The sequence below is a fragment of the Melospiza georgiana genome, chromosome 2, assembly GCF_028018845.1.
Source record: "Melospiza georgiana isolate bMelGeo1 chromosome 2, bMelGeo1.pri, whole genome shotgun sequence".
In the NCBI taxonomy this organism is placed as follows: Eukaryota; Metazoa; Chordata; class Aves; order Passeriformes; family Passerellidae; genus Melospiza; species Melospiza georgiana.
Genome location: NC_080431.1, coordinates 37,104,270 through 37,129,473, shown reverse-complemented (window position 1 = coordinate 37,129,473; position 25,204 = coordinate 37,104,270). Strand labels below are relative to the sequence as shown.

The window sequence follows — 25,204 nt, the reverse complement described above, 5'->3', positions numbered from 1 at the left end:
AGGAGAAAGGCTCTGCTGAATGGTATTTTAATGTACTTCTGTCAAAATTGTATTTGTGCATTTTGCGGTTCTATCCGAAATGTAGTTTTTTAGTTTTGTTTTTCTTTTTTTTCTTAATGCCAATTTCTCTAACATTGCAAACATTAGCAATTTGTACCATTATTAAGGAGTTTATCAGTAGCAAAGGTATGAATATAACAGCAATCTGACAGCAAATATTTTTATTGTGGAATAGTCACTAAATGCACTACTAAAATGCCAAAAAAATCATGAAGGACTTGGTGTTCAAGAGTCTTTTTAACAGCTCAGATCAGGTTCAACCAAAGGTCAGTAAAGCTTTGAACAGACCTTTGCTACTGTTTTTGGGCAATTTCTGTGTTTTATACATGTATTTTGAAATAACAGAAAGAAGAGAAAATACCAAAACACTTAAATTAAACAGGAAGTAGGTACCTAAATCTAAAATTTTAATGCCTGTTCATCTGTCACTGAAGTGAAAGGAGTTTATACTAATGCAGACTTTACAGATAGTATTACTAAACATTTCCAAGTTAGAAATCCTGAACATCATAGCATCTGCCCAATTATTCCTGAAAATCCTAGTTTAAGAAATAATATGACACAGAAAGTATAGTTGAGCCTCCTGTATACTTCTATAATGCTTTTGATGAAAGGTTGTGAAATGCCTTTAAACAAACCTGACAGGCTGAAGTATCTTTTAGTGCAACGAAAATCTGTGCTTCAGTTTCCCCTACATGCATGAAGGATTGCAAATGTACATTTCTCATGCTCATGACAGTCACTTAAGCACTAAACAGGAGGCTGTCAGTTAGGTAAAAGAAACAGCAGTAATACTTTAATAAAAATATGGGATGGTTTGTAGTGAAAGGGCCTTAGAGATCATTCAGTTCCAACCCCTTGTTGTGGGCAGGGACACCTTTCATAAGACCAGGCTGTTCAGAGCTCCACCCAATGTGGCCTTGAACACCTCCAGGGATGGGACATCACTTCTCTGGACAACCTGTTCCAGGGTCTCACCACCCTCATAGTAAAAATTCTTTCCTAATACCTAAACTAAATATATTTTCATATAATTGAAATTCATTCGCCCTTGTCCAATCACTACAAGACCTTGAAAGAAGTACCTCTTCTTGTGCACTGTGTAGGATCCCTTAGTTTCTAACACAGGGTCCTCAATTTCCTTGCAGGGATAACTCTGAGCACAGAGGCACCCATGCTCCTTTTCACATCTGATAGTTTACATGTGCTGTACAAACACACATTGTTGCCACAGTGTATGCTCAGGAGTTGGATACAGCTAAGTGGTGGGTCAAAAATGTAAATTTAATTTCACCAGATACAAGCCTTCAAAAACAGGCATAATATTTAGGCACAACTCATTTCACTGTTAGAGAATGTGCTAGGGGGCTTATCACTCTTTATTGACTTTGAAAAATATCCAGCAAAGTTTATGTAGACTAAAACGCTAAGTTGTAAACTGTTAATCCATTTTGATTTATGCCTCCATACCCACGAGATGATTAAGCCTTACCATTTAAATCAGCCTTCAAAGTACTCAACCTTGTCATGATTTGGCCTTTTAATCCTTTAAAACTGAGTCCAGAGCAGAAATTTTCTGAATACATTATTCAATTTCAAATACACAACTTCAATCCATAATTAGTCTTTTTTTCTATTTTATTCAATCATCCAGGGATTGGTAAAGCATAATGGCCTCTGGCTTTTTGAGGCCCCTTAGGCAAATCATAATGTAGCTATAAAATAAAAATAGTGTAGTCATGCCTACTGCTAAAGAGATATTTGATATAATGTGTTATGCATTTTCTTCAAGCTCACCAGTGAAAGATACAACATGAAAGCCTGGAAATTATTAAAATGAGATTCCTGTGAGGGAATTTTGTTACATGTTGCATGCACCAAAGAGATACAATATTGAAGTGAATATTAAATGCTCAAAATGACTATCATTAACTATCACAATCCAAATATATTTTACCCATTTTTGGTCATTTGAATATAAATTCAGGTTATTGTACAGATTCAGAAATTTAGTTTAAACGTAGACGGCTTTTTCTGAAATACGTGCTATGTAATTTTAGCCAATATGAGGAAAATCAGAAAACTTTCTCATTTAGCCACCTTTTGCTCTATTTTGTTTTAAATTTTAACATTAATACTTATCAAAAAAGGAAGCTTTTGCTAATAACTTTGCTGAAGATTCCAGAATGTTAAATACAGTTGCTTACAAAACTCATGGCATTTAAAATATGAATTTATATACGTCATGGAATACATGCTAATTCAATGTTATAGTAAACATATGTATGTAAAACTCAGACTGGTAAGTTAACTGTATTGTGGTGTAATGTTCGTAGTAATTCTTAATGTCTATAGCAAATCTATTGCAAATGTCTTTATTGTGCCTGCATATGTAAAACTGTAATGAATAGATTCTTTCCATAAGTAAAATACAGTTTTTATTTCTAAACCAGAACCAGTATTCCAATGAATCCTGGGGAGAAAAATGCATCACTTTGCATCAGTTAATAAGAAGGGATGTGGTTAATTTTTTTTTTTTTTGCATATTCCACAGAATAAAAAAGGCATTTACTTTTAATATGGGCATCTGTGCTTTAGACCAGATAACTTTGTTGATGCTGACAGTTGTTCTGTAGGCTAGAATCATTCACAAAGTCTAAAGCATACATTTGACAGCAAATGCTTATATAAAACGATTTAAACAAGATGACAAAACCTATTTAGCAGTACTAATGTCTCTGAAATAATGGAACTGTTTCTAAATTATATAATTTAAGAGACAGATTGTGTCTGTACAGGCAAAACAATGGCAACACGTAAAGCACGTGATGAAACAGAATACATCAATACAAGCAGGTGAGATTCTGCATTTATTCCCATATTCTGTGGAAAGCTATTTGTTCTGGCTGCATTGGGAACAATATTGACTGGAATATCCTGTAACAGAGGTTATGAATATAGGAAGGATGAAAAATACAGACAGAGAGAAAGCAGCAGATATAGTTTGTCATTTATACTCATTTTAGTCTCTTGCTAAAGGTTAGAAAAAAAATGTTGTTTGTACAGCATATTGTCATTAATACAGGTCAAGATAATAATCAGTGAAGACACTAAAACTCAACCCATCCAAAAAAATTCAGATGATTCACAAGACATGCAATACTAAGCTTAAATTCAAGATATTCAAGCCACTGGCCAGAGTAATAATTTAAAGCTGAACTGGTCATTCTCGCTTCAACTCAATTCTTTCCTGCTTTCTCCACATCTGCCTGGAGAACATAGTGATCTTCAATGTAAACAAGGCCAAGCCACGACATCTCTTTTTGTGGACCAGTTCTTTAGGTTTTCTGCAATTATTCCTCATCTTTCCTAAAGAATGGTGTAAATTTTGTGAGCTTTATTGCGAAAAATTCATAACATAGTGAGCATCTCCACACCTGCTGTTGAGCTTGTTCTATGGGCAGAAGAGAAGTTGAAATTCTTTGAACCAGGGAAAGAGGAAGCCTGTAGCAGTGAAGAAGTGCAGCCTTGAGAGCTGTCAAAGGCTCCTTTACGGTCAGGGGATAATCAGACAATTCAGGCAAGGGAGGCTAGAGGGACGTAGCACGTTAAGAGAAGCACCTACATTTGATCAGCAGACTAGTCTCTTGGCTCCAAGGGCTTTCTTACCTAGCTCTCCACTAACCTTGACAGATGGCTAGACAACTACATTTGGACACTTAAATCAGTGTCTCTAGTCTAATGCTGCAGCAATTTTCATTGATTATAAAAAAAAAAATCTAAAAAAAATTTAAAAATTTAAGCCGTGGTGAACTAATAGAAGATAGGCAGATGAAGGAGAAACACCCTCCTAAAATTATTTTTTTAGAATACTCTGTGACCATAAAACCATTAAGAGTTTTCCGTATTTTTACAATCTTGAAATTACAGAAAATTGAAGAAGAAAACATACGTGTTATTTCTGAATATTCAACATACATACTATTGCGGAGAATACCTGCAATATTTCCCCTTGTTAGTAGCATCAGCCCCGAGGGAATTTACCAGACTAGGGTCACTGTGCTTGTGTGAACCTTTTTGTGTATATAGTGGGAGTATGAGTCCATTGAATGGAGTATGATACATGTTTTCTTTCAGTCTAAAGTCATCTCCACTGTCACTGTGTTGCAGCATATCCAGAATTGAATGTTTTTGGAAATTCCTCCAGATTAAAAAAAAAATAAAAATCCTTGTCAACTGACAAATTTTTACAAGATCCAAAAATTTTAAAGACTGGAGTTATTTTAGTCAAAGATTATATTGTCAGTAATAAATATATCTAGTGCTTGTGTAAAGAGTTTTTTTACAAATATTTTATACGCCTATTATTGTTGATGTCTATTGTCCCTTATTATGACTTTCAAGCCATCTGATCTGAATAAAAACACAAAAAAACCCCCCACCTTATTGCAACCTTTTCTTTTGTATTAAAAAAATGGTTTTGATTTTGTAAGTCTTACATCTCGTGAAGTCTATAGAAAAGAGCTGGGAATTTTGATAGGTATGAGAAAAGCAAAAACAATGAAAGACTTTAAGGCTAAATGCATATAGATTAAATAGTATTGTATAATATTGTAAAATATCTCAAACTTCTTTTCAAAGTTAAGCATGCCCTCCCTACTGAAGCACAGAAAATGCTCTGACGTGCCTTGTGAACGTCCCTGTGTTGTGCACTGCCTTTCACCTTCAGAACCCAAAGCATTAGTAACTTTGCAGTTATTGACTCACAAACCCTAGTTTTTGACCTGTGTTTTCACTCAGAGGAGAATTTCAGATAATTTAATGGAAAGTTTTTAAAGTTTCATGTATCAAATACTATGTGACGATTTGCCCATGGATCAGTCACAGCTTTGGGAGAATGCAAATTCATTTGGTGTAGTTTGCTCCTTCCAGCTTGGGCTGACTCACTTTCCCTCACCTGTCCTTTGCCTTGTTCCTAAGAGTGAGAAATGTACTCCTTCACAAGGAAAGGAAAACAGATCCATTACACACTTTTTTTCTCTGTGTGTCCTCACCTTATTTTTTGGTGTGGTTTTGTTTCTTAATCTTGCCTGAATTAGTAAAAACAATGACAAAATTGTAAGTATAAATGCATGATTTACCTGTTAGGCAAATGTGATAGATAACATATTCACTGCAGTTTGGATAATAATATGTGAAAAAGAGAAATAGAAAAAAGGAGAAAGAACCACTTCTAATAAATATGTATGCTTTAATAATTTGCTATTTATGCTCTCCTGGTATGGCAAATCCACTTAATATACAGTCCTAGACTCCACAGCTTTTTAATAGCATTGCTATTATTTAGCCGGTTCCTGAGCCACAGGTTTTTTTCCTTGTCATTGATTTTTTTTTCACAATAGAAATATCTGTTTTCTATTTTCCATTTTTCCTAAAGTTTAAACTTAAATCAAATGTTACCAGTTACCAAACCAAATTTTACAGCTACATGAAATGCAGTGCTATAGCATGTGAAGAGACAGAAGATAAATTTGGAGATAGCTATAATTTATATCTATAAAAGCTTGGAGATATGTATATTTTTATATACGTATATGTGTGTGTGTGTCTGTGTGTATAGAAATATATGTATACACCTTCTCTTCAAAGGTGTAGTCAGCTTTGGGTGAATACATTAGGACACTTAAAATTTTAATATAAAGTATTAGGTGTCATTACTTTTAAAAGTCCCATGACTTAAGCTCAGAAATATAATTGAGCTTTATATATCAAGCCAGCTTTAACTGTTCAAGTCAGATTAAAATGCTGAAGCAATATATGCTATAGTGCTTCAACATATGTTATATATGCTTCTGTTGTATTTTGCCCAAATTTAGTTTTCAAAAGTTGTAATATATTATGCTCAATTCTTAAAGTTTTGGTTCAGCACATGAAGTACTACAAAGAAAAAAAAAACCCACCCAGTAATATGAGAAGTCAGTCTTCCAAACCACCTTGTATTTGAAGAGGCCTCTCATAAAATCATAATCCTAACTTTTGTTTGCCAGGCCATTGGACAGTCATGCAAATTACATGTTAAATATTTGTTTAGAATTATTTCTACTCTGTGTACATACTTTAAAATAGTTACTCTTGATGAAAAATCTCTACAGAATGAAGCCAAAGTAACACTTGTATTTAATAAATACCTTATTTTCCTCTATTTCTACTGAAAGGATGAGAGGCAAATGCAGACTTAATGTAGATATTCACATTCAGTGTTTTATGAGTATAGTTTAGAAACATAGTAAATGGAAATTGTTTGAGCAAATGGTAAAATTATAGATAATCAGTATGGAAATTAATTTGATCAAATAATCAGGAAACCAATGACTTAATGACTAATCAGAAGTACGAAAATAATTACAGGAGGGAAAGAATTAAATTGAAGTGACCATAAAATCATGGAAAGTATTTTTACCTCCCAGCAATACACCTTCAGTAATTCCCCTCCAAACCCCGCAAATGTTATATTTATAGACTGTCAGTACAATTCTTTTAGGCAGGAAAGAATTTCTACAAATGAGACCCAAGGGACCTGCACTGAATTGCCTTTGCAAGATATTTCCTGTGAACTTGGAAAAGTCCTGACAGCTCTCTGTGAGGATTCTGCCTCATACAGCTTTGGGGAGCTGTGATAAAGGTGTCTACATCACCTGATCTCCCATTATACTCACAAGAGAAAAAAATTTTTTTAGAGTAGATTCATCTGATTTACTTTAAATATCTACATTGTGAAGAGACAATGTCTCTTTCTCTCAGCCACAAAAAAAAGACCCTGGAATGAATCCCATTTTACATGTCCCTCTTTTGAGAATTGTAAAATGAAGAGTGCGGTCCTGCCTTTCTCCTTGGAAGAATAATGAATTTTAAATTGGAAGCATTGTGAATTCCACTGGGTTTAAATATGATAAATATGAATATCTGGATGTAGAAATAGAATTGATAGATCTAATTATCAACAAATAATTCTGATATATCAATCCACTAATGATTGAGCCATGACAGAAAGATTAATATAGCTTAAAGGACAGAGAAAAATGTCATATTTACAGGACTATAAATAAAAGGAACCTGAAACTCAGTCCCAAAAATAAATGTGTCCTGAGGTTGGATCTGTTCTTGTTCTTTTACAAATAAATTTAAAGTAAATATACAAGATTAAGTGAAATTCTCAAGATCACAGACTCATTGAATAGTTTAGGGTAGAAGGGACCTCAAAGAACATCTAGTCCAACCCTCCTGTAATAAGCAGGGAGGGACATCTTCAACTAGATTAGGTTGCTCATAGCCCCATCCAACCTGGCTTGGAATCTTTCCTGGGATGGGACGCTCTTTCGGTGTTTCACCATTCTCATTGTAAGAAACTCTTCTTTATAGCTAGTCTAAATCTACCCTCTTTTAATTAAAACTCATTACGCCTTGTCCTATCTCAACAGGTCCATGCAAGAGGTTTGTCCCCGTGTTTCTTACAATCTCCCTTTGTACTCCCATGTACTGCAAGACCACAATGAGTTCTTCCTGAAGTCTTCTCCAGGCTGATCAACCCAAACCATCTAAGACTTTTCTCATAGGAGTGATGCTTCAGGCCTATGATAATTTCTGTTACTCTCCTCTGGACCCACTTCAACAGGTCTACCTCTTTCCTGAGCTGAAGAACCCAGAGCCGTATGCTGTACAGTGGTGTCTCAGAAGAGCAGAGTAGAGGAAGAAAATCACCTTCATCAGCTTGCTGGTGAAGTTTCTCTTGTCTTTCTGTCCAGTTGCCATTCACCAGCACCACCAAGTACTTCTCAGAAGAGCTGATCCCCTTCAACTTCAAGCCTGTTTGACACTGGGGGTTGTCCTGACCCAGATGCAGCACCTTGCATTATATGGCTTCGCCTGAGCCCACTTTTCCCCTCTTGAAAGGCATCCTGTCCTTCAGGTGTGTCACCTGAACCACTAAACTTGATGTCATTTGCAAACTGATTGAGGGTGCACTCAATACAACTATGTCACCAATGAAGACAAGAAAAAATACTGATGCAAATATGGACCCCAGAGGGGCACCCCTTGCCACTGATTTCCAACTGAACATTGAGCCATTGAGCATTACCTTCTGGATGTGACTATCCAACTAATTCCTCATCCACCCCATAAAATCCCCCATAAAATCCATCTCTCCCCAGTTTAGAGCATTTGGTGGAACAATGTTGCCCTTTTCAAACAACTTCCCCGTCCTTTATTATCTTAGCACAGCTTCTAAGAGGATCTGTTCCATGATCTTCCCAGGGTCTTCTGTTTTCTGGCATTTTTAAATGTAGATGCTTTTTTTCCCTTCTTCCAGTCACCAGGGACCTTACCTGGCTGACATGACTTTTAAAGAATGATGGAGAGTGGCTTGGTAGCTACATCAGCTGATCCCCTCAGGACTCTGGGATGTACCTCATAAAGTCCCATAGACTTATGTATGGTCAGTTTCCAAAGGTGGTCACAAATCTGAGCTTCTCTACCCTCTGAATGACTATTTTATATTTTACTGACTGACTTTTTCTTTTTAAGATGATGTCTGATCTATAAAGATGGGTGTCTGTGGTCTCAGGAACTGTGAGTGTAGGTGTGTGAATGAATGTGTGAGCACTAGTGAAGATCAATCTGCCCTAGATGGTGAGCAGGTGAAGCAGCTTATTAAGTGTGAAAAACAAACAGGGAGAGAAAGAATCTTGTTTGTACTGGCCTGGATGTGGATCAACTCCTTTCAAAATGTTCAAATCAAAAAAAAATGGGCTGCTTATTCACCAAGACCTCTTAGAAATAAGACCTTTAAAATCTTTTTGAAGCATAATGGAAAATGAATTTTCAGATGTGACCTGAAAAACAGAGATGGGGACTGCATGATGTTTTTTGGGGTTTTTTTTAAGAAAGGCATGAGGGATAAACCTGCGGGTGGAAGCGTATAGATGTACACATGAATACTTATGCATATTTTGCACATTTTACACATGAACATTTTTTTAAATGTGCTGTTCACTCATTTTCATTCAGAGGGAAAGTTTGCAACAGTACTTGCTTTGAAGGAGAAAGACATCCGTTTGTTATGCTAAATGATTTCTAAGCTGAAGATGTGACATGTTATTAAACTTCATCTTCTTAACAATATTGCTGTTCTGCAATCATTACAAAGAAATTGTAGTATGGAACAATACACAGAGAATATCAGTAAAAAAAAAAGATGCATTTTAAATGGTTTTGTGAATACATGCCCTGTGGTTAGACATAACTGTAGAATTATGTTTGGATGAAACCTGAGGTGACAGTTAAGGGAACACACTAATTTAATAACAGTTGATGAATTAAGAAACTGTATTATTTTTTAAAATCACTTAGGAAGTCTCCTTTCAAACCCCTTGGTAGTCTGGCTTATTCTTCTGGACAGCATGTCAAAAAGATTTGGAAACACACAGTCTGTACAAACCACCGTGTCTGGTTCAGCTTCTTTTTTCACTTTCTAAAGAAACTTACATCAAAGATTTGTATTTCCATTTCAATAACTATGCTTTGTTTAAGGGTTTTCTGTTCAGGACAAAATAATGCTGATTATCACAAAATTTATTCTAAGCTGAATACATAACCTGTAGCATCTGTCATTTTATATAAATTTCCTTTAAAAGGAGAAGACTATGCTAATGAGACAAAGTCCAAGCATTCTTAATGATGATGAACCACTCCTTCATATTTATATGCAGCAGAAACCAAACCATTTACACAAATGTAAATTTCCAGGAAAACTCTTAATATGATGGCACAAGTATCTAATAATTATAATCAAATATCACAAACTTTATAAACTCCGTGTCACAAAAATATGTATGGCACAATTTGAACTTAGTTGTGGTTTCTAAAATGTTTTCAAAACAGTCAGGGAATGACGATGACTGAAGTAAAAAAAGAACTTACATACCGAAAGCATAAGGCTCAGTACTCAAGAAGTCCTCAAAGAAAGACATTTCAGTTACTTTTTTAAATGGATTTAAATATTTTCGTAATTACTCTTGATATTCCATAACAGATCATTTCAATCAATTCTTTGCCAGTATGAATATGACTAGTGTTAGAGCAAATATTATTAATTATGTAAAATTATTAAATTTACTATCTATACTCTCAATGGCTACTTCAGAAATTGCAAATCTTTTATCCTTCCTTAAATACAAAAAATTATATGCCCTGGTCTTGAACTTTCTCAAGTTCTTTACCCTATTTAATTTCTGTTAAAACTGTTTAGAAGTTCGAATTTTCAGACCAGAGATCCTTTAGGTAATTTTTTTTTAGCCTTTCTTGTGTTTTAACGCTTGCACAGCCTAAGAAGGATTGTGTTTCTTTCCACTATACTCCATCCCATATATATGGAAAGAAGTAATTCTTCATTTGAATCCTGCATGGCACAGTTTTATTTGGAAAATAGAGTTCTAGGAGCAAATCTTGATAAACAGTATAAACTATAGGTAAATACAGATCTTTTATTTCTTTAAAAAATCATTTTGATAATTTAAAAAAGTAGGATGCATAATAGGGAAAATATTCTTGCTCTGGAAAAAAATTGAAAACCATTAAATTCTGATTTACAAAAAAATACCACCATCCAAGATTCACATTCTAAACTAAATGAAAAAAATAATGAAAATGCAAAAGGAAAAAAGCTTTATGCCTTATGAACTGATGTTCTTTCAGAAAGATTATTGTAAATTGCGGTCTTTGAATTAAAATGGTGCAGAATGTGAAGTGTTCAACCCTCAGTCACTTCTAATGATGAGAGGTTGTTAAAGGTATAATATAAAAGTCAGTGTGCCTAAATATTGTGTCGATGCTTAAGCCTTAGCCTTTTTATGTTCTTTATATGTATTACTCAATCCTACTAATGCCATATCTGGCTGTATACTTCACCAGAAATTTTTGTGAAAGTGTCTACTCAAATTTTGTTACAGGCAAAAGGGAGCACATCATAAGCACAAAGCCAAAAATTTATTGTTATTTCAATTAATGTTTTAGCTGTCCAAATCAACTTCTACAGAAAATCCTTGCTAATAGCATGGGTTTATTTTCAAAGCAGGCAGAGGTCCCAGCATCAGTAGTTGGAGGGGCCATAGCTCTCTGGATCTAGTGAGGATTTTGGACCTTGCAATTTTTTCATGTGCCAGGATTTTGTCTTGGATAATACATCTAATATTCACTACAAACCATAAAGGAAATAGTTGATATGCCACGCTTCTTTCATGAGGCAATTCAAACCTTTTATCAAAGATGGAATTACTTATTGAACTCCCTAATTTGAAGCTTAATCTGTTGATAGGCCGGCTGAGTTTTGTATTCCAATGCATGTTTTATAGGAATGATTGACAAACAGGTGTAATGGCAGCTGGAGTGGAAAACCTGATCCATCAATACAGCAATGGTTTAACAAAGATTAGTAGGTGAATGGGTAGAAAAATACCAAACCTCTGCCACAGATATGTTAGCAGTGAATCTTTGCCTCTCAAATTTGTGTTCCTATCTTGCTGGTGGGAACTGGAAAATATTCTCTTTAGGAAAAGTGTCACAGGTAAAGCTAAAGACTTAGGCAGACGATGATGTTTAAATAGAAAAGATGAAATAATTATGTAACATTAATTTATTATATAGCTTCCTCTTGCTCCACAGCAATTCGTCTTCAAAAAATTATGCCTATTCCTGCATATCAAGGAAAATTAAGTAGTTTTTTATGACTTAGGAACTTAAGAAGAAAGAAAAAAAAATTAAGAAATAAAAAAAATCAAACCCATCAAAACCTGAGGAAATAGGACAAGATCTTACAGAGAGGATGACTTCATATTTTCCTAAATATATATTAAAAAAAAAGGGTGTTTCTCAGTAGTTACTATTTCATGTCTCTAAACTAGTTAGAACAGAATTGCAGTAAAAAATTTTGATCCACCACTAAAAGCTGTTCCCAGTTGTGGAAATAAATTCCTCAGCTCTTTTATCTACCATGTGAACTTAAGTATAGGGTACAATTTATCTCCTCCACAATCTCCTTTAGAAGGTTGGAATAAACATCAGCAACTAATCCAACAGCAGCTCCCACAGAGGCTGGTCGGGCTGGCAGTCAGTTGGTATGAGAGATCCTATTCAGGAATGCATTTTAAGAGTCGGGCACACAAACCTAGTAATTTGTATTCTTATACTAGGATAATGAGAACTGATAATCTTAGCATGCTACACAAATGAGCTGTTGTGTTCTACACACACTAGATCAATTTAAAAAGTTGGAACTTCAAATTTGCTAAGGATTGTAAGAAAATAGGAAGTAAAATATCAAAATATTTATTAAAAGTTGTTCATAAATGCATTCATTTTAAGGAATAGAAAAGCATATAACTCCTAAAGCAAAACTTATTTTTCCATCAAGTTGTACTTTGATGGAACATTCCAAATCAGCTTGAGATGTAATTCTTTTTCTTCCTCTCCTTATATAAATATTTATTTGCTTGTTTGCATAGTGATTTTTTTACACCAAAAGAGAAAGGAACAAAAATAATGAGTTATGCACGAGTACATTTATTAGGACCTTAAGGATCTGTGTTGTTTTAAAAGCTCACTATAGAGATCATTGGCCAGTGGTGAACACCAAACAGTTTGTTGCCACCTGAAACCCCACAACTTAAATTTATCCAGGCTACAAAATTTTACATACATGAAAAAAAGAAATTTTAAAAAGAGAAGAATGAAAATAAAGAACTATATGAGATGGATTATAAATAAAAATAAGTGATAGGTTATGCAGAGAAAAGTGGATACATACTTGAAATATTTTAATGACTTTTTGTTTTAATTAAAACACAATGTTTTTCAGTCCTCTCTTGGATCTACCTTTTAGGTGTGAGACTAAGGATTCACTGCAGAATCAAGAGAATACAACTGTGTATTAAGTCAGCCAAATTCCATGACTGTGTTGGGCATTTGTTGTCTGAAGAAAGCATCTTATGTAGGAATAAAAATTCCAAAACTATGTAGCCGTGTATTTCCATATTTAGGTAGAAAACAAATACATTTTTTTATTGATGTTCTTTGTCAAAGATTTACATGATTGGCGTTTAATCTTCTGCTTTTAAACTCTAGGAATAACCAGTATTTTTTGTTTATTTCTAAAAAAAATGTTGAACTCTTATATTCATGTTTAATTTCAAGCTAGAATTTTTTCTATTGAATATTTTGGATGACTCTCTGTGATTAATTCAGTCCTTTGCTTCATCCATATGTGGCTAAATAATTGGCCTGGTAAGAACGTGTCTGTATGTACTACCTTTCAGAGGTTTAATTTACAAGATTAATATATAACAGACATATTAAAAGCATACAAATTATAGGCATTTTTATTAAAAAATACTCTGTTAGCATAGTTAGGAAATCACTTCCAGATATAGGTCTAGTTAGGTCTGAGAAATTTGGTTTCCACAAAGATACACAAGTATGTAATATTTGTACAAATACACATAACAAACTTACCAACAGCCATCATAGGACAAATCAAAGACCCATTTACTATCCAGTCTTCAAAAATAGCTGACTTAAATAGCTAAAGACTATAAGAAACATGGAAATATAATTGCATAAATATTTGCCCTAAATCTGTATGGAAGTACTGAGTTTCAGGTAAAAGATAATATATCATAGGAGGATTTTAAAAAAGCTGATTACTAAGTGGCATGAAGAGCTGCACTTAGACCAAAGAGTGTTGTTCCAATTGCTGCTTCATAATTTGAACAATTTAAAGTAAAATTTTTATGTGAAATAATTTTTAATTTAAAACATACATTACATATATACTGATTAATTATTTGTCTTTTTGACAAACAGAAAATATTGAATTAAATCCTGGAAGAAGTTTTGAAAAACTATGATTCTTACCTTTGAAATGAGTGTAGAATCACACCAGCAGTATGTCATGAAAACAAGAATCATTAGTTCTACCAACACAGAAAGGGACACTCTTCAAGTCTTTCAGATAGTTTCCGTATTTTATTTAGAAATCTGAAGTCATCTATTCTGGAAGAAAGTGTTTTAATAATAAACTTATATAGCCAGAGTTCACCATCACCAATATACCACTATCAAAGAAGTACTGTTTATTTGATGCAAAATCCAAATGACTGTATCTGCATGTTACAGAAAGAGTTACATGAAAAGCTGTTATTTCATGTCAGTATTTGGTGACTATTGCCTTTTTCCTTAACTTTTTATTCTGGAAGTCTGTGTATAGAAAAGAAAGAGTGTAGACTATTTTGCCCTGAAACTTCCTTTGCAGAATCATATTAGAACCACAGATATTGTCTCTGGAAGGGATCTCTGGAAGCTGTCTAGTCCAAACTCCTGCTTCAGGGGTGTGAGGTTCCATGGGTACTTTAGTTACAGTGTCTCAATGCTGCAGTAGTGAAGATGGTTTTCTTAGTATTCCAATGTATTTTAGGCTTTTATTATTCACATTTACCTTTATAATCCACACTGTGATCTTCTTAGCATACCTAGGTGTTAGAAAAAATGAGGGGAAGAGACACATACCTTTTCATTTTTCAGGAGATGGTGTCATGGGAGTATTCAGAATAAATTTTGTGAAGTATTTTTTTTAACATATGGTCAGGCCTTATAGTTAAGAACAGGCTCTGGTCTTGTCTGGTTCCAGCTTATGCTGTTTGGAAAACAATAGGATGCAACAACACCCCAATACTTTTGTAAGTACTTTTTTCTATATGTGTCTGTGCAGACAAAACCATTGACTTCTAAGATGCTTCTGCATTACTCTGTATCTGAAAAACATAATTCCTTAGCTTTAATGGCCCTTGGATCAGGGCATTAATCAAAAATTCAGAGGGGAATCTTTTTCTTTACATAAATACTTTTATATGGGGAATAATAAAGCTTCTGTATATTCTGCAGTCATTTTTATGAATAAAAATTATCATGGAAGCTGAGACTGCAAGAAGTCCAACTTCAGATGGCATTTTAGTCCTTAGACCCTGTAACAATTACTTTAGAATTTATAAAATATGATTCAGCCCTCATATTCTCATGTATGGCACCATGAAAATAGCTATCCTCTGCACAACATTTCCCTTCAGGAAATCCGAATGTGTGAGTGATCAGGAATGCCAGCTGCCCCCCATCTCTCCTGAAGTGATGTATTACTTAAAGACACTTGTGTAACATGAGGAAATTAAAATCTCCAAAAATTAATCTTCATGTCATTATTATTTGATGGAAATATTTACCTTTTGTTTAAAATAGCATCTAAACGCTACATTAACAAAAGATTTAGTGATGTTTTATGTTCGTCCCTTAAGTAATGTGATACAACATTGTGGAACATTGAGCATCTCAAGATGAGCAAGATGAGAAAAGCAATCCAAGTCTTGAACAGTTGCTCAAGAACTTTTCCTCTGTAACAACTGATGGATGTTTTTCACTGCCCTCCAAGTACCCAAAATTCCAGGGTGTCTGGATTCCAATAAACTTTCCCAGAATTCTCAGCCTGATGTCTTGTTTGTATCAAGCTTGAAACTTCTTGTATCAAGTTTCATAGATATGTATGTATGTATCAAGTTTCATTGATATCTATGGTGTCTCCTCAAACAACATCTATGGGATTTGATCTAACAAGTATATCTAAAGGGTATTTGACACACAAGATCTTAAAATTGCAATGGCGACAGCTTTCAACTTACAAAAGAGCATGCTTGCATAGACTATTAGTTAGGTCAAATCCTTCTTTTTTGCATGCCATATGAACTGTGTAAACATGATGTGCTGCAGGAATGGGAATGCGTTGTATTCTACCCTCCAAAAAGCATATATAACAAAGATACAAAAGAATTTGTCTGGTTTGGTCTCCTTTCCCAGGAAATGTACTTTTAAAAGTATTATTATTAAAGAGCACACTACACCATTTCATTTGGGAATGTGAGGGAAAATAGTAGATTATATTTGAAAGTTTGGTAATTTTTTTGTTAATATGTCTAAGAATGGAACTGTTTAATATGCATTTAACCCAAATACACGCCGTTATGGAAGTGTTATGTTGGCTTTGAATTTTGAAAAATGGAAAAATGCTGGGCTGTCTTAATTTCAAACTAAAAACAATGCTAACATTATAATAATAATGTTAGCATTATTAATAATTATTCTAATAATTATATAGAATTATTAATAATAATGAGTTGACAAAATAAATTTCATAGTTTCTTTTAAAAAAAAAGTTTATCCTGGCATGATATAGTATTTATTCATATATAAATTTTTCAGATATCTTTCTATTTGAAAAAGTAATTACACTTCTGTAGTTTATTTGGTAAATAATTAAAACTAGAAGAATTTTAAAACTCCTGGACTTGTAAAAAAAATTATCTGAACATGAAATAGTCTGGATGAATTTTTTAACAAAAACAGCTGAAATTATAGTAAATAATGTTTCTCCTTGAAACATGAAACCATATTGTTTCTTCTTTTCTGAATTCCAGCATTCCATTTCATGAACTGTAAGTAAAAATCAAGTAGAAGTAGTCCTTCCAGTAGCAATATTCGCATACTGTGAATGTTTTGAAGTTAATGTCTTAGAACATGAAACTTTGGTAAATGTTTTATGAAATGTACTGTGTGCATGAACTTGCACTCTTGCATCTTGGTGAAGCTGAATAAATAAAATAAAAATTCTTCATCGCATTTTTGCTTTCATAGAGATGAACAGCATCTGGCCTTTTATGTTCTTCCTCAAGGTTAGCTGCTTTCCATTAGACTGTGGCTCTTTAGAATTTGTTCTGTTGTGTCAAAAAGCCAAGGCTGACTGTTAGGAGATGTGCAGGAAAAAAACCACCATGATTTATCTTTTCATTATGGAAAGTATATTGAGTCCGGCTACAGTTCACTTCTGTTTTAAGGAACGAAAGGATTTGGCTCCTCAAACAACATAAAGAATATCACAAACTTCAGAAAATTGAGAAAGAAAGACAGTTTTTGACTTATAACACAAGATTATCTTCCCTGTCTCAAATCCCCAGTGGTGCACCAATCATCAGGTCCCAGAGGAACTCACCACTGAAGACAATGTATACAATGAAAAAACTCTCCAAGGAGTAGATTTCACTTGCAACAGATTGTAATGCCAGAGGGCAGTCTACGGCTGAGCATGAAATCATTAATGGAAATGCAGATATTCTCTGTTAGGGAGTACAACAGAAGACAAATGTGCCAGTCTTACGAAAGTTTCTTATCTTTTGAATTAAGTGTTTGATTGGCCTTCAATCTCAGGATGATTTCAGTACATCTACATGAAACTTGCAGATTGTTTTGGTGTGACTAATAAAGTGTGTTGCTGTAGACGTTGACATCCTCAGAATGTTAATCCAGAATTCCTTCTGGTGATGATTTTGAGACTCAGTATCCATTTTTTCCTCTTGCCACTATCACTTTATCCTGTGAAATAATGTCTTATTTGTGATAACTATTATTTTTTATTAACATACAAGAAATGAATCCTTCTAAGGTGTTGTGGTTTCCCATCCTGGCCAAACTTATTTATTCGCTTTAGCACACTATACAATTAGTAATCTCTTTGTAGGTACGTTAAGTGGTACATGGCAAACATCTTCCATTGGGAGTCATACAGGGAACATTTTTGTCATACAAAGAGGGGCTGAAAATTGATCCTCAGATTCCAATCAGAGAAACATTGACTGCAAGTTGAAAAGGATTATATTCAAATCTGATAGGTTCAACACATCACTGAAAATAAGTACAAACTAGTTTTCAGTCTGGAATAGATGACAGAAAGGTTGATCTGTCATTCAAATGGAAAAGAACATGCAAAAATATTAGGCTATTTCTGAATAGGCAAATGTCCTAATTGATGTGTACACTTAGAGTCTTTGTTGGATAAGGTTTTTTAAGTGCTGTGTTGGGTTTTATTTCTTTTAAAAAGCTTGGAGAGGCATCACTGCAGGCAATACAATCAAGTACCAGGGCTAAAAGTTTGTGGGAAATTTACTTGTAGCAGGAAGAAAAAGAAAGAAAGAGAAAGACAATTGTCTTCTATGAAGCTGAAAATATAAGCTCAGTTTAAAACAAAAAAGTGTAATTAATTGTTTTAATGTGTTTATTTAGGGAACAGGTCTGTTCAAATGGGAGGTGAAAAATGGTAGCGTTGGTTACCTTGAGGTACCCTAGCAACAACATCATAGCTGCCACTTACACAGTGCTTGACGAAGCACTGTTCTCGCACTCAATTAAACTCTCATCCTGACAGTAACAAAATGGATCCACTTTGTTGCACACTGTCAAACATGCTTTGCCTTCCACCCTCCATTATTCTAGCTAAGTAAAAATGTATCAAACCACTTGACTATGCCTGTCACTGAAAAAAAATAAAAATATGACAATAGGGTTTTAACAAGAAAATTTATGAATATCCTTCCCAGCTTTCTGCAAACGTCAATAACAACAACACGTTTCCAGTTGTTCGAATATTCCAAGAAACTTCTAGGAATGGATATCACATCCTTCTTTCTTATGTGATGCCGTTCTTATGTCATGATTTTATTTTTATAAGCAGACAATGATTTTCTTTAGCTGAAGAATGATCATATAATATCAAACCTTTGTCCTTTTTTGTTATGGCAGTGTACATTTTCCTCATAGTTGGAAAAATCGCTATCTGAATGTAAGGCAGACCCCTCCCTTCTCATTATAAAGGCTCACTACATGGCAGCCCAGTAGGCAACGTGACGATAGGAAAGTGGACAGCGAGCCACATCCTGGAGATTCCTTAATATTGCCAAACCCCTTGCAGTGTTATACAGACTGCCACAGAGCACAGTTGTCCTTACAAAGCGAAAGGCATGACTCTCCCTTCTGAAGGAAAGCTAAATGGCAAAGGTCTCTTTAATCCTGCTGAGCGAGGCTCCCGTACAGCTGTGTAACTGACTTGCTTTGACATTAATTTAGCTCACTCTTCCTTCTGATGCTTTGAGACTGCAAGGGAAAAGAATGTTTGCCACACTGTTGTCCTCAACATTCTGCCAAGTAACTGTTAGCAGCTAAGCAAAGTGACATCTGTGCATGTGGCAATTGTCTTTAGTCTGAAGCTATTTCTCTTAAATCTAAGCCGGAGGGCTTGAATCACCATTTCCCCTCATCTTGCCAATTGCAGGGTGTTATTTTTACACACTTTTTTTTTTTTTTTGGAAATAACTACTGAAATCAACGACACTGAAATAATAAATTCTGTTATCCAGTACTATTTACATTTGTATTCTGACTTTTTCCTTTACAATAATTTGAGATCTCTGAGAATTTGAAAAAGAACAATTTAATGTGTCTGGTTCAGCATTCAAAGCTTTCTATTTCCATTAAATAAATTCAATTTTTAACTGCATTTAATTATTCTATACAGTAATTTTATTTGATTTTTTTTTTCCTGTGTGAAACTAAATTCTTTAAATGGAGACACTTAGTGTCATTTTAGTGCTCTAAGCCATCCCATCTGTCCCCCAGATGCTCCTCCAGATCCAGGCATGGGTTTCCATAGGTTCTATGCTCATGAAACACATTTACATGTGCTTGAATATGCAAGTATATCTAAAATAACCTCACAAAGCTCATTTAATGCAAAGTTATTGTACGCACATTTTCCCTTTTTTCTCACCCCTATCTGAACAAGCAATATTTGATATTGTCTTTCATAGTCTGGACTAAAGATAGAAATGAAACAAAATATGTTGTTGCCACATTTACTCTTCATAATCTTCCAAAATAGACAGGTTTTCTTATTAAATTATTCTTAGATATAGAAAGAAGAAATAATACTTCTCTAATAACTGGAATTTTGATTTTTGAAAGCCAGGTTTTACTTCCATAACAAATTAGTAACACCTCAAAAAATATTAATAAGGAAGTTGATTTGTTAACAGAGACAAAAGATGGTCAGATCCTCAACCTACAGAAATTAGTATAGCACCATAAAAGTTGTTATGTCTGTGCAAATTTGAAAGAACTGAGAATCTGACTTTCATATATAATATAGGAAATTTTTCTGTCAGAAACTTATGTAGAAGAATATGAAGAACTCTAACTTGTATATACAAATAGGTAAGACATGGACAGTATTTTGAACTAAAGAATAAATATCTTTTCACTTTGAGTTTATCAATATTTCAATGCTAAATTTAGCATACATATCTATACATGTAGTAATTAAGCTGATTTTTCACTTTACAAATAGGAATTAGAAAAAAAAAAACCCTCATGCATAGTCAGTTTACAAAAGTTTTGCTTGGAGGAAGATAGATGCAGGTCAGAAATTGTGTTTTGGCACCATATCAGTCATGCACAGAAATTGAATGACCTCACTGAACTCAGGATAAGATGCTTCTGTCCACATGGCAAGAGTGAGAATCATTGTGTTTAATTCCCAAGTAGTTTAAAACTTGTGCATGCAGAAGTTGCTGCCTTCTTTAAAAAGTGACCTTTAAGAAAAAGACATTTAAAAAACTCTTTATTTCTTTTTCATTAATAGAGAGCAGTTCCTTGATTAGCTTGAAAATTAGCCAGGAATAAGCTTTTTCTTTTCTTGTGAGTTGGAAAGAAAAAAATACAAAATTATACAGAATAAATAGTAAATATAAATCTAGCGAGAATTCATTGCAAAAATAAACCTGCAGTGTTCTATGTGTTTGTAACCTATTTTTCCCACAACGCTTTATTTTCTTCTAATTTCAGAAAATATATTTTTGTACAAATAGCTAAATACTATTATTCTTCCTCATGTGTGTATTGTTGCAGTTATTCTGTCTGAGTGTTGCTTTTGGTTAGGGTGGAGAAGGACCTGTATATGCACTTGGAAATTCCTAGCCACAGCAAACTCATTTCCTTCAAGAATATTTAAAGCCAGCACAGAAGTTATTTATATACATATGTATATATATATATATATATTTAAAAAAAAGCAAACTTATTAAACACAGTAACATATTTACAGCTGATTCTCAGTAGCTTTTCAAATTACCCAGGACCATGAGTTGAAACACCAGTGATGCACAATATCTTATAGCAGCAGCTCAAGAAAAGATTGTCCAAACTTAGGTAAAGCTATCAGATAGGGAAAGTAGCAAAAGGCTTGCAGTTTTCATTGTTGAAGATGTTGGGTAAACATAGATGCTTATTTTTCCTTCCACATACAGATACACAATTCAAATAAAGTTCTGTGTAGAGTACTTAAATATTTGCAGGCTCTGGGTGAATACACAAAAATATTTTATCTGTTTTCCTTTTTAACTGACATTTAGTATGACAACTTTTCAACTCCTTTCATATTTATTATAAAGGTATGTAAGGTGTAGTTGTAGACAGTGGTCATGTATGCGGTGCATGTACTAACCTAACATATACACTCCAAGGTTATAAATACAAACACAGGTGTTGGAATTTTCTTTTTTTTTTTTTTTTGATCTTTTTGTTGTTTTAAAGGAATCTAATTAAATGGAGGGAAAAAAGAAGGGGTAAAGGAAATCAACTTTTTTTTCCATAGGTTGGGAAACAGAGAAGTGAATGGAGAGTGGCATATACACCTTTTCAAAATTATGAGGACTAGTGCAATAAGCAATCTTCCTCACACAGTTCAATCATACTAAATTCTTGCTTAACTTGGGGTTTGACATATTGCCTGCTCACAACCCCATGGCTTCCCACAGTGATCCCTGAGTTTTTCTTTGCTAGGATTACTGCTGTGCTTAAGTTCTGACTGTTGACATGTTTTTATAAGGCACTTTTATTTACAATGATTCCACCTTAAAGTAAAATCACAGAAACTCGGCCCCAGCCCCATGTATTATCACTTCACGTCTGCTGCTCCAGAACTTCCAGATAGTCAGGCTCAGCATGTAAATTAGCCTTGAGCTCAAAATACTCATTTTTAGTTTGTTCTAGAAAAACCTTTCTTGGCCTGGAGTACATGAGTGTCTCCATCAGCTTCAACTCTTCATGTGTTCCAGGATAACGAACTTCCATGTCAGGCTGGAGCTGGACAATATTTTTTCTTAGATATTCTGTGATCCCTAGTTGCTGCAGCTCTCTCTCTTTTTCAAGAATGTTTCTATACAAGCAGCTAGCATCCTGAAAAGACAGAAATTCCGCAGATTGGTCTGTAGCCTTGTATTTGACATTTGGACCTGTAAGTGGTGAACTGTTCTCTCTTTCCAGGAGACTTCTGCGAAGGTATTTGGAATCATTAGCGTCCTTCTCACTTCCCTCCTCCTGCTGCTGTTCTGTGTGCTTGGGACTGAAGGATGGGCTGTGGTACACCTGAACCATGGGGGTAACTATTCTTTGCTCATAGAGCGTGGCAGCCGGGCGCTCCGTGGTGTGGTGTGTTGTCTTGTGCCCATACATGCTGTACTGAAGGTGAACAGGGCTGCTGTCCCTCACTTGCTCATCCACTTGCTTCTTTTTGCATCTCCTGCGCCGGTGCAGAACAAGAACAACTATTCCTGCTGCACAAAACACAATAGTAATAAACACAATGAGCAGTCCTAATATTAGAACAGAAAGTGGGACAGCATCTGTAAGAGACCGCAGGATGGTGTCTGCGGTGTTGGCAGTAGGAGAAGAAGTTGTCACAACTACAAAACCGGCATGGGTCGGTAGGGCAGGGCTGTTTATTAAACCTGGACACAAGACTTCACTCTTTAGGGATTTCAATTCTTTTTTTGCTAAGTGCCCGGGAGATTTACAAAAAATATCACCCATCATGGTATTCTTACTCAATTTTTGTATCCATTTTTGCAGTCCAACTGAATCACATGTACAGTCCCAAGGGTTGTCTTCAAGTTCAATTTGTACCAGCATATCCAGTTCATCCAAGACATTGCTCACAGGCAAATGAGCAAATTGGTTTGTTTTCAGATTTAGTCTGGTGAGGGGAACACCTGAAAAGATATGGGGTGGCAAAGCCTGCAGAAGATTGTTATTTAGGTAGAGAACTTTCAGTTTTGGCATTACATTAAATGTTCCTGGCAAAACTTCTTTGATGGCATTATATTCAAGGTACAAGTACTCAAGGTGCTGAAGGCCAAGGAAGAGATTTTGACTTAGCTTTGTAAGATGATTGCCATTGAGATATAGTTTCTGTAGTCTGGTCAGATTCATAAAGGAACCTTCCTCAAGGATTTCAATGCGATTGTTCCCCAGGTGAAGCATTTCCAGGCTGGCATAGTCCACAAGATCTGATTTCAATAACGTCTGAATGATGTTTCCAGCTAGGATAAGCTTTTTAGGATTTGGAGGAGGGGGTCCTAAATCAGACAAGCTTTCAATATTTCGCTCCTGGCAGTGCATAAGAACTCCTGAGAGCATATGGCTGGTGCAGTGACAAGGGACGGGACAAGAGATTCCTGGAAATGTAGTAGGCTTGGAAGTATGAAGCACTAAACTGGGTTCTTTAGTAGGAGCTTTCAGGAGAGGAATCACCTTAGTTGATAGATGATTATCATTGATAGAGGTGGTTACAACCAAGGGCAGTGACCCTGAAGGATCTTCAAGTTCATTAACAGGATGGGTGGGACAAAGAGATTCTTTTTTCAGCCGGCTTAATATGCTGCCTTTGATAACTGAAGGGCTATTGCATACAACATCACCTATTATGGACTGAGGAGGCATGTTTTCTAGCCATATCTTCAGCTGCAACAAATCACAGTTACAGACCCATTTATTGTCTTCCAGCTGAAGGTCTAGTATTCTTCCAATGTGTTCCAAAAAGCCAACATAGGGCAGTGTCTGTAACTGGTTTCCACGCAGATCTAAATGGGTCAATGGCACAAAACGAAATATGTTTGGAGGAAGATACTCAATGGCATTATCATTCAAAATAAGCACTTTAAGCCTGTTGAGCTTGCTAAAGGCACTTGCTTCAATCACTGTGATGAAATTGTTGTCTGCTTGAAGAAACTCCAAATTTTCCAATCCATTAAACGTATCTTCTTTAAGTGTTTCCAAAGAATTGTGATTGATATGAAGTTGCTTAAGTAGGCTGAGACCATTGAAAGCCCCAGGCTCAATATCTGCTATATTGTTAAAACCAAGATGCAGAGAAATAGCATTAACAAGGCCAGCAAAATCATTCACATGTAACATACTCAGACCATTGTTTAACAGATTAAGATGGAAAGGCCGTGATGGTGGGACGTTTATTTCTGATATCATCTTGATGTCTCTTTTGTCACAGTTGATAATCATGGTGTCATCCTTTTCTTCACAGGAACACAGACTCTGACAAGATCCTCTGACTGAAGAAAAAGAAGGCTGTGACTGGAAAGGATCAGATGCAACCACAATTGAGCATAAAACAAAAATCCAAAGCTTCATCTTGTCCAGTAGATTCTATTAAAAAAAAAAAAAAAAGGAAATAAGTAATAGAGTCATGATTTCACAAGGTTTGGGTTGTTTGTTTGGAGGAGTTTTGTGGCTTTGTTTGCTGGAGTTGTTTTGGTTTTTGTTTTTTGGTTTTGTTTTTTTTTTTTTTTTTTTTTTTTTTTTTTTGTTTTTTGTTTTTTGTTTTTTTTCTTTTTGTTTTTCTTTACCCTGGCACAACAGAAAGAAAAAAACATTCCTAATCTTCATCACTGAGCTACTTCTCCTTCCAAGGGCTATCATATCATGCAAAACAATTGAATTATTTTCTAATTAGAGAATATAAATTTAGTTTGATGTACTGAATGAATAAACAGAGTCATAAGGGGAAATCTTCAGTACTTTCATGCTGATAGCCAAAGTAGGATGCAATCAAGAGTGTGTTGGTTTTATTCATATACTGTATAGACTGCCAGTGGAAAACAGTAATAATTTACTGTTCCAAGAAACTTATATCAAAGCTAATATAATATTTTGAACCATTGCTTTCTGTCACTATATAGCACTGCAAATTTTAAGAGTACCTTGCTAAGATTAACTTAGTGTTACCCAGCTGCTGAAGAGAAATAAGATTTGGTTTGGATCAGTAATGTGTTGTGAGCAAAAGCCCATTCTTGCAGGGTACAGGGATTCTCTCTAC

At 34.8% G+C, this 25,204-nt stretch overlaps 1 protein-coding gene across 1 annotated transcript; it reads right to left on the bottom strand.

The window, feature by feature from the left end:
* Window positions 1–21,996: 21,996 nt before the first annotated feature.
* On the bottom strand, window positions 21,997–24,519 carry SLITRK6 (SLIT and NTRK like family member 6). The gene has a single exon (XM_058018339.1). The coding sequence runs from the start codon at window positions 24,517–24,519 to the stop codon at window positions 21,997–21,999; it is 2,523 nt and encodes an 840-aa protein (XP_057874322.1).
* Window positions 24,520–25,204: the final 685 nt, after the last annotated feature.